Source organism: Chanos chanos, chromosome 3, assembly GCF_902362185.1.
Source record: "Chanos chanos chromosome 3, fChaCha1.1, whole genome shotgun sequence".
NCBI classification, from domain to species: Eukaryota; Metazoa; Chordata; class Actinopteri; order Gonorynchiformes; family Chanidae; genus Chanos; species Chanos chanos.
The window spans coordinates 57,629,743-57,640,825 of record NC_044497.1 but is presented as its reverse complement, the minus strand read 5'-3'; the positions used below and the strand labels follow the sequence as shown (position 1 = coordinate 57,640,825).

The 11,083-nt window shown below is 45.2% G+C and overlaps 1 protein-coding gene across 1 annotated transcript; it reads left to right on the top strand.

The window, feature by feature from the left end:
- Positions 1–1,261: 1,261 nt before the first annotated feature.
- Positions 1,262–3,512, top strand: stc1l (stanniocalcin 1, like). Its single transcript, XM_030769580.1, has 4 exons — positions 1,262–1,373; positions 1,515–1,657; positions 1,779–1,990; positions 3,221–3,512. The coding sequence occupies exons 1-4, from the start codon at positions 1,262–1,264 to the stop codon at positions 3,510–3,512; spliced, it is 759 nt and encodes a 252-aa protein (XP_030625440.1).
- The last annotated feature ends 7,571 nt before the right edge of the window (positions 3,513–11,083 follow it).

Here is an 11,083-nt window from a genome sequence, read left to right as displayed (position 1 = left end):
GGTAAAATAAAAGCTTTAATGTTTAAAAAAATGTTAGAACATTTTGTCCTATGATCCTGACCAAATATTCTGAGGGGTTTTTTGAGGCTCCATGGAGATGCTGAGATGCTAAACCTAAAGCATTTAGAGGGAGAAGTTTTCCTACCGAAAAAGAAACAGAACAAACCAACAAAAGGCCAGAAGGCTTCTGAAGATTCGATTTTTCGGAGCCATGTGTTGTCCCTCCTTTCAGGCATTACAGAATACGGTTTCACACTCACACGAGAGATATTTTGGGATGTTTTCCTCCGTACTTACTGTGGCTGAGTAAAACAGAGAAAAATATCAGAACACTGTAACTCAATGCCGCTCAATTACACAGAGTCTCAGTGAAGAGTATAATTAAAGGTTTTTTTTTGAGAGAGAGAGAGAGAGAGAGTTAATACTGATTATTAAGGAACATAACCGCAATCTGCAAACGTTAGCAATAAATTACTTTCAGATGGTCTTCTGAACTGTAATAACGTAAATAACATTATTTGGTAGAACGCAAATGATTTTGATCTAAGAAAAAGGTCCGCAAAGGACCGTATTAACGTCTCTTCATTCCTCGCGCGCGGGGTGCGATATTTCGCTGAAACTGAAGAGATTTCAAACAATGGTTCTGAGTACCAGAATTCTGAGAACTATTACGTTATACGCTTTACTTTTAACTTTATTTTATCTCCGCGGTAAAATATATACAGCTGATGGAGCGCGTACATCGTAACTGTTATTTATTAATCGCTGTCAAATCTCAAATTAAATTAGTCGCATGGCTATATACAGTGCTGTTCTTCTGCTACGGTCTTTGGTCAGTTGCATTTATTTCTACCCGGTGTCATTGTTGAGTCTTGAGATTAACAGAATGAGCGTCAATAAATCTGGGAGGAGTTGTGTGGGATTTGTAGGGAATCGCTCGAGTGCACGCGCGCGGTTGTTCATCAATATAAAAAAGCCGTCTGTCAGCGGAAACAGGTAGAATTGAACCATGAATAAATATGAGGGCATGGAAAGTTTTTTTGGGGGGGGATGCCAGTTCAACCATTGAAAGATCTCCTGCAGAACACTGCTTTCTGATTGGACGACTCAACTAATACAGAGATTTGTGAGTCTGAGCAGGATAGCTATAAATTGTTTGCTGTGTTCACATTGGCCCAGAGTCCTCAGGGACAGGGGTAGAGAAGCAATCTGAAACTCATCCTCAGTGCTGCGTTAAGACAGGATCGTCTGAAACACCAAAATGCTTCGCAGAGGTGGATTTCTCCTGTTTCTTGCCCTGGCCGTGTCTGCCTTCGAGATGGACCAGGACGAGTCTCCTCCGCGGCATGCCCGTTTCTCCGTCAGCAGCCCCAGTGAGTGCTCTCCAACTCTCTCTCTCAGCAGCCCCTCGGTCTACGGTCCATGCAGTGTCTCTGAAGACGGCTTTTTGATTGTGTAGTTGTATGAGGAGCCTGTTGTGGTCTGATAATGAAGTGTTTGTGTCCTGTTTATAGCGGAGGTGGCGCGCTGTCTGAGCAGCGCCGTGCAGGTGGGCTGTGACACCTTCGCCTGCCTGGACAACTCCACCTGTCAGACAGACGGCATGTACGACATCTGCAACCTGTTCCTTCACACTGCTGCCCTTTTCAACACACAGGTAGACTCACAGCCAGTCTCCAGGTTTACTGACTGCATCACGCCAGGTTTTCACAGTGAAATAAACCGGGTCTCGTCTTTTTTCTTTGTTTCACTAAACTGCTCTTTTGAATTGTGTACAGGGAAAGACCTTTGTGAAGGAGAGCATCAAATGCATCGCTAACGGTATCACATCCAAAGTCTTCCAGACCATCCGCCGCTGCTCCAACTTCCAGAAGATGATTGCGGAGGTGCAGGAGGACTGTTACAGCAAGCTGGACATCTGCGGCGTGGCACGTACCAACCCAGACGCCATCGGAGAGGTGGTCCAGGTCCCAGCTCACTTTCCCAACAGGTAACGGAGCGTCTCAGCCACACTGCGTCAGCCATGAGTGTCATCTTACAGAGACCAGTCAGTCACACACAGTCTCACAGAATCCGCCCACATCACTTCTTACAGGGACAGCACATGTAGTGTTTTTACAGGGACCGCGCATGTAGTGTTTTTACAGGGACCGCGCATGTAGTGTTTTTACAGGGACCGCGCATGTAGTGTTTTTACAGGGATAGTGCATGTAGTGTTTTTACAGGGACCGCGCATGTAGTGTTTTTACAGGGATAGTGCATGCAGTGTTTCACCCAAATAAAAAGTACTAATGAGAATGACAGAAAGGTCTTTGTGTATTGTGAGTTTGTATGTTTGTATATTGATAAAGAGACTGAATGTTACTGAATGTTACAGTCACACAGACAGACAGACAGACAGTCACATCACATCAGTCTTCTAATAAAGAAAGACCCAGAACACAGCATGGGGTGAGTCATGTCAGAAAGACAGTGAAGTTTGTCAAAGCGAGAAAACAGGAAGGCACATTTAGATATTAGTTTGGTTGTCTTCAGATCTTCAGACACTGTGATGAGGCCCTGTGTGTTAGTGCATCTGTGAAAATGTCTCTGCGCAGCTGTGTGTCAGTGTGTCTGTGAGAGTGTCTCTGCACAGCTGTGTGTCAGTGTGTCTGTGAAAATGTCTCTGTGCAGCTGTGTGTCAGTGTGTCTGTGAGAGTGTCTCTGTGCAGCTGTGTGTCAGTGTGTCTGTGAAAATGTCTCTGTGCAGCTGTGTGTCAGTGTGTCTGTGAGAGTGTCTCTGCACAGCTGTGTGTCAGTGTGTCAGTGAGAGTGTCTCTGCACAGCTGTGTGTCAGTGTGTCAGTGAGAGTGTCTCTGTGCAGCTGTGTGTCAGTGTGTCTGTGAGAGTGTCTCTGTGCAGCTGTGTGTCAGTGTGTCTGTGAGAGTGTCTCTGCGCAGCTGTGTGTCAGTGTGTCTGTGAGAGTGTCTCTGTGCGGCTGTGTGTCAGTGTGTCTGTGAGAGTGTCTCTGTGCAGCTGTGTGTCAGTGTGTCAGTGAGAGTGTCTCTGTGCAGCTGTGTGTCAGTGTGTCTGTGAGAGTGTCTCTGCGCAGCTGTGTGTCAGTGTGTCTGTGAGAGTGTCTCTGCACAGCTGTGGACGGCCCACCAAGTGCTCTCAGACCCATCCTGGGAAGATGAGAGAGGTTCTGGTGCTGACTGTGTGTTTTCTGCCCGTGGACCAGGTACTACAGCACCCTGTTGCAGAGCCTGCTGGGGTGTGACGAGGACACGGTGGGTGTGGTGAGAGCAGGCCTCGTGGCCAGACTCGGCCCAGATATGACCACCTTTTTCCAGATCCTTCAGAGCAAGCCCTGCCCGTCCGGAGCCGCTGCCAACGGAGCCGCTGGGATGGAAGGCCATGGAGGTTTCCGCTGGCCTATGGGACAGCCCATGTTCAAGATCCAGCCCAACCTGCGAAACAGGGACCCCACTCACCTGTTCGCCAAGAAACGATCTGTTGAAGACAGTTCTTAGTCTCTCACACAAAGACCTCCATGTATGCATGTGCATTCACACTCACACACACACTCACACACACACACACACACACACACGCACACGCACACACGCACACACACGTGCATACACACACTTGCTAATTAGTTAACACTTGCATATTACATTTGCACCTTTAATCATACACTTGTGCTTGTCTTGCCATATGTAAGCTAAGGGCTGGGTTTGATCTGACTGCACAGGTGCATTGTCTCATCTGGGCTTCACATACAGAGTGAGATGTGAGGCAGTTCTCTGCCGCTCAGTTCAGTCTGATCTGTAAACATGTGAAACATTTATGACAGGTTCATATCTGACTGCAGTGCATGTGAGGACCAGGTTACTGAGACAGCTCCATCAGTGGATAAGAATGAGTGAAACAGCCCACAGAACTACACCCCTTAGCCAAATGATTGTGACAAACTGTCTCCATTGCCCAGTGTTAACATAAAATATAAAACTCAATGTTAAGATTTGATTGAGGAGATAATATAGTATTGATATTTATTTTCTTACCAAATGTAATTTATACTCCTCTATTGCCTTTGTTACTGTGTGAGTGTCCGATCTGATGTGGGGGCGGTGTTTGGGAGGGGGCGGAGCCCACGCTGGTCATGGGAAACGCCCATCTCACAGTGACCACAGACCCTTCACTCACATGGCTCTCTTCTGCGTTTAAGCTTTGTCCCTGCAAACAGTCTCTGCTTTCCTGACCTGGCCTAGACTGGGACAAAGCGCCACTTTCACGCCCAGAAATTCAAATAAACATATATAATATAATAAACATATTTTAAAAAGGATTGGTTGTATCTTGTGTCTGTCTGAATGTATGACTTATGTCTGGCTACAAACACCATTAAGAAAAAGCTGTAACCTCAGGTTTGACAAGGACACAAGGGACAAAGGAGACACATTGAAGTCTTAAAGAGAACCTGGGGATAAACATGATCACAAAGCCAGAAACCAAAAGACTACACAGCGCCACTCTCATTGGTATCTCTGTATTTAAACATCATACACACACAGCCACACACTGTTCTCTCCATATTTGAGCATCGCCTCTCACAAAGGAAAAGACCATAGCACATAATGATTTATCAGGTAGAAGGTGAAAATATTGTGTGTGTGTATAGTGTGTGTGTGAGTGTGTGTGTGAGTGTGAATGAATCAATTTCAGCCCTAACAATCATTCCTCTCATTTAAACTGACCAATGTAATGTCTATGGTTTTTCCAGACATGTTTTTAGGTCTGATAGCCATTTGGTATTACCTGTTAATTGCTTTTGTTTGTCTGTCTGTCTGTTTGTTTGGCTGGTTGGTTGGTTGTGTTAAAATTCAGTCGTGTGAGGTGAACCTGGCTGATGAAAGTCAGTGCATATCAGAGACGGTGCCTAAAACATAAACCGTTTTTTCAGATTTTCCAAAAACACTCAGCTAGCGAACATGACCTGTCATGCACTGTCATGTATTATAAATGTATAAAAGGTATCTTAAGTACAATCCGTTGGAGTTTACAAAGCTCCTTTTGCACGAAAGCCCCGCATGTAGCTATCTGTTGTTACCAAAGACTGTTTTTAACGTTTGCATTGTTACATATGTAATCCAGTAGGTGGCAGTGTTATCCAGTTTTTCTTTTGTGTCTTCCAAGGCTCTGAAAGTGTACGACCCTCCGGCTTTTGATTTTATTCCATTAAACACGTATATCTCATCATCCATACATTCTTTCTATTATCTTAAAGGGTATTTCTGATGGATAACCGGCGGTAAATCTGCTTATGTTTAAAGTCAGCTTGGTAAAAAAACAAACAAAAAAACCCACCACTGCCATTACAGCAACCTGGAAACAGAATAACATTCAGCACAATCAAATATTGTACACTTAGACGAGGATTTTCTGGTGCTGATCGCTAGATAACAGAGTGGAACGTAGCCCTCATATTGAGACATACGCGCGTATGGTAGAAAATAGAGCATTATCCTTAACTTGACCACAAGACAGCCGGGATAACTACATCGGTAAAAAAAGTCTGTCTTTAGACACAATTTATCCCTCCCCGCTGGAACAGATCTGCTCTGTTACCGAAAGAACATTGTTTAGACCTCTGGCATTTTGCAGAGGCGGTCGGGTTGATTTCCTAATTTCCTGCAAACACAGAAAAGGACTTAGATAGAAGCAGTGGGTGTTAATTACTACCTGTCCAAATTAAAACAAATAAACATGTAATCAAGCAGCGTAATCCTGGAAAGCGATGTTTGTTTTCGGGAGCCGCTACTTTCCAAGATCTCCTGTGGACGTCAAAAGGGGCAAAGATGAAGTGTCATAGAAACCTTGAAACCTGGTTATATGGCATAATTATTACGCCATCACCAGTCGTAATATTAAAAGTAATAAAAGTATATCAAAAGAGATTAAAAATAACAGTCTATCGTCTATAGGGTTTTGGATGGTATTCGTAATTCTTAAAACGTCCGCACCGTGTCTGCGAATTGGCCGGGGTACAGGTAGGGTTCTCTCTCCATCAAAAAAAAAAAAAAAAGTTTTATGCGCGCGACGTGCTCTAACACATCCGCTCTAAACGACTCCTCACAACCAAGTTCATAAAATCCCTCTTCATTACCGCTCAGATAAAGGACTATTACTGTAATGTCGCAGGCCAGCTGCCGAACACGTCCTCACGCGTCCTGTTAGCAGATGGAGACATGACACAGGACACAGGAACTCACTGATTATTTGTGGCTTTCTTTGGAGCAAAGATGGATCTACGTGTCTGTCCAGCACCTGATCTGAGAATCTGCAGATCATATACACCACACACACACACACACACACACTCACACACACACACACACACACACAATTTTCACCTTTTATTACAATATGAAGCTCATTGTGTTAAGACATTACATGCTATGGTCATTTCCTGACTTGGACAAGTATTTTGCATCATTGATATTTTGCCTTTTCAGCAAACAGAGGACAAACGACAGACGACAGACCAGAATGAGGAGGTTTTGCCCACATTACTCCTGTCCTGGCCTCCCTTCACTGACTCCCAGTTCACAGCAGGGCTGATTTTATAGTCCTCCTGTTAACGTATAAGATTCTACATGGGCTTGCACTGGCCTACCAACCTGACTTAATTACACCCTATAACCCCCCACACCCTGTGCTCTCAGGGGGCTAGATTATTGGTTGTTCCAAGAGTTAAAAAGAAGTTCGCTGGCCACCGTGTTCTTCCTTACCATGGAAAAGCTGAAGAAATCAGAGAGGCAAGCTCTCTGGATACCTTTCAAACCAAACTTAAGACATTTGTTCTCTCTAACGTATGGATAATATCATTTCAAACTGACCATTAGTTTAGTTACTGCCGGTTTAGATGTCTCTCATTTCTTCTCTCTTCTTCTCCCTCCCCTCTACTTTCTGTCTGCACTGTGTTGTTTTTTCTGTTACTAACCCCGTCTCCTCTGTCTGTATGACTGGTTGTTTTTTCTGTTACTAACCCCTTCTCCTCTGTCTGTGTGAGCGTGGTGTTTTTCCTGTTACTAACCTGTTCTCTTCTGTCTGTCTGAGCGTGGTGTTTTTCCTGTTACTAACCTGTTCTCCTCTGTCTGTGTGACTGGTTGTTTTTCCTGTTACTAACCTGTTCTCCTCTGTCTGTGTGACTGGTTGATGTCTGTGCCTCGCTGCATGGATGTGGCTCCTTCCCTAGGCCGGCTGACTGACTTTGTCTCCATGCCCTTCTCTCCCTGCGTGGCCCTGCGTGGCCCTGCGTGGCCCTGCTCCTCCTGCGCCTTCCACAGCCACTAGTGTTGCTACATTAATGCATCTATGCACTATATTCTTGTTCTGGTGCCCCACTAATGTTCTCCTTTTCCTTCATCTTCTGTATGTGTGTGTCTCATATGTTTGTGCATGAGTGAGTGCCTTGTATGAAAGTGGCTACCTTTTCTCTCAGGTGTGCCCCGCCCCACCCCGCCCCACCTTGCCCCCCAACGGCCCATCCACCCCGTCCTCTTCATCCCTCCCTGTCATCCCTCTCATCATCGTCATCCCCCTCGTCCTGGCGGCTGCTGCAGCTTCGTGGCTGGTCATCTGCCCCTGCTGTTTCTGCTATCTTTATTCTGTTTACTAGTGAGGTTTTCATTAACAGTATCTCTGTGCTGTTTGCAATTTGCCCACTGGGTCAGCACCTGCTGCACACCTGTGTGGCCATGAAGGGGTCTCCTCTCTCTGTGGTCCTTCTCAAGATTTCTCCCATTTTTCCCTATAACCCTCTGTTTTTTGGAGGGAGTTTTTCTTGACCACTATGAGGATGAAGTCAGAGGGTGTTGTCCTGCTTTGTTTGCTGTAAACCTGTGGGCATGTAAAGCCCTCTGAGACTGGAAACAGTGATACTGGGCTTTAAATAAACTAGAACTTGAACATGAACAACATAAACTCAGCGGATGAAGTCAGTAACAACTCAGTGTGTGACTGTGTGAATATTCATTCATTCATTCACTCATTCATTCATTTATTAAGCTGTTTATCCTAAACAGGGTAGCAGGGGGTGCTGGAGACTATCATAGCGCTCATTGGGCCAAAGGCAGGGAAACGTCCTGGACAGGTTGCCAGTCCATCACAGGCTGTGTGGATGTGATGTTTAAATATGGAGATAACAGTGTGTGACTGTGTGGATGTGATGTTTAAATATGGAGATGCCAACGAGAGTGGCAGTGTGTGCTCCTGTTCATTGACCAGCCAGTGGCCGTGCCAGTCTAACTGCCAACCCTTCATCATGCACCAGTGAGTGTGCAGCCAAGCCTGACGAAGATGAATGTTCAGCATCCCTGAATCATCCTTCTGCTCGCTTTAAAGACAGAGGAGACTGGTACAAAGTGAAATACCCCAAAAGCTTCTGCCCAGACAAAACGTCCAGCAAAGGAATATTCTGGAAAAGGCCTCAGCAGCTCAAAATGACAATCACAACAGAAATGAGAGGATGCGTTGTGACCTGTCACGCCCCTGAGTTGAGCTGGAGGGGAGTCAATATGCAGGTTTCTGTTAACTCAAAAACTAGCAATGGAAACACCTGAACTTCGAAAAAATTCTCGTATATCGCTAAAAAGTTTATACGCTCGCTTGAGGTGGTTTTTCAGAAGATTCGACAAAGCAATACTTCGCAAAATTGAGATAGAAACACATTTTTCGCATTGAAGTCACAGGACACGACATGAAGAGCCAATCACCGTGCCAAAATCGATAAGACCTTGCAGATCATGTTTAATTGGAATGACTATCGCGAGAGGGGAAAACTCTGCTTTAATCGCATAACATCACTCAGTGAAAAACACAGAGCATTCGCAATTGTGTTTTGTCAAGTTTTGTCGAGTCTTTTTTTTTTTTTTTAAAGATTGCTTCTATTTTGCACAAAACTGCAGTGGGAACCTGTCTAATGAGAGGGAGGGAGTGGTCAGTACTGAATGGTCATGGTTGAGGACTGCAGTGCTCAGTACTGAATAGTCATGGTTGACGACTGCAGTGGTCAGTACTGAACGGTCATGGCTGAGGACTGCAGTGCTCAGTACTGAGTGGTCAAGGTTGAGGACTGCAGTGGTCAGTACTGAGTGGTCAAGGTTGAGGACTGCAGTGGTCAGTACTGAATGGTCATGGCTGAGGACTGCCGTGGTCAGTACTGAATGGTCAAGGTTGAGGACTACTGAGACTACTGACTCTGAACAGTCAGACTGTAGGATTCACCAATGCCTTGATGTGCTACTGAATAACTGCCCAGAAATCATTGATATAATATTCACACATTATTACTTTCCTTTCAACTGTGTTATTTTACTGAAACACACACGCACACACACACACACACACACACACACACACATATATATATAAAAACACACACACACACACACGCACGCAGGACAACCGATAAATAAGTTGCTGTGTGAATCCTGGCTGTGAATACTGAATTATACCTCTGTGTAAACTGACATCTCCAACACACCCTCTGTCTCCGATAACTGTTTCATATCTAGTCTTTTCCAACAGTTCAAATGAATCAAAGAGAATTCGAGAGAGGGGGCCTGTTTCCTAACCCACTGTCTTGTGTTAGGATGTTGTATAACAGAGAAGGGAAGTGTTTTGATTGGCTTCGATAAGGAAGGAATGTTTGGTCTGAGTCTTATCTGTAAGGCTCCCCATCACCTCCCTTCCCCTCGTGTGTGTGTGTGTGTGTGCAGGGAACACCCATTCTAGTCTCATATGTAACATTCAATATTAGACTCTGACTCATATATGCACATACTCTCTCTTTCTCACACACAGATAGACAGACAGACACACACACATGCTCTCTCTCTCTCTCTCACACACACACACACACACATACACACACACACACTCTCTCACATTCACACACAAACACACTCTGTGTGTGCATGTGTGAGAGAGAGAGACAGACAGAGAGAGGGAGACAGAGAAAGGGAGACAGACAGAGGGAGACTTCTTATGTCACCTCTTACAAACAGAGAATTTGTCACATCTCTCTGGAATTATGGGGACGGTCCATTCACCTTTGGTCCTTACTATTATAGAAACACACACATGCAAACACATACACGCACACGCAAACACAAAGACGCACACAAACACACATACACACAAAGAATAAAGATTCATTTTACCAACACCCTGATTCAACCAGTCGGTCATTCTGTCTGAGGTTTGGTTCGCATCACTGGCAGAAACTGACATCACCCAAACAAATGATCAAAGCGAAAAACAAACTGTGTTGTCTCATCAGACGCTGGAAGAGAGGGCTACAGCCACATGCTTCTTTGGACAAATGCTCGTGTGTGTAAGGTGTCTCAGAGAAGGCCTTTCCCGCCCATCTGTCCAAGTGTTAATAGTCCATTCAGACCATTAGACAGGTGTGTTGGCCATAGACCACTTTTACAGCTCGTCTAGCAGCCCTGACAGCTGTACACACTTTACATCTCACAATCACCATGTCCAGGCAACAAAACCACGGACTAACCTGGAGCAACAACAGGGTTATTCCTCACATCTAATGTCTTATTTAATATTACACAATTAAAATGCATCTACACAAAACATCTGAGATGTTTAAAGAAAAATACACACCATAAGATGAACACAAGCCTCCCACAGGAACATGCTTTAAATCACCTCCGGAGCCCCAGCCAGACAAACGCTTCCTCTCCTGGGGGGCTGGGTCCCTTTGGGGGGGGGGGGGGGGGGGTTGAATTTGACTCTTCTTGGCAGGAGAACTCTGTCTGGGCTCGGGCGGTGGCCGGTGATGACAGGTAGGATGCTAGCGTGAAAGAGAGCGATCTTTTCCCATCGTAAATCTCACGCTTACCACACACTCAAGCTTTCAGCCTGAATGCACGCCTCAGATGGAGTCAGCAAATCTTAGCTTTCCTCTGCCCTTCCAGTGACCTTCACATTCCTCTGCCGTTCCAATGACCTTCACATTCATCGCTACTCCTTTCATGCAAAACGGAGCAGCATTGACAAGCACAGGCTGCTTGGC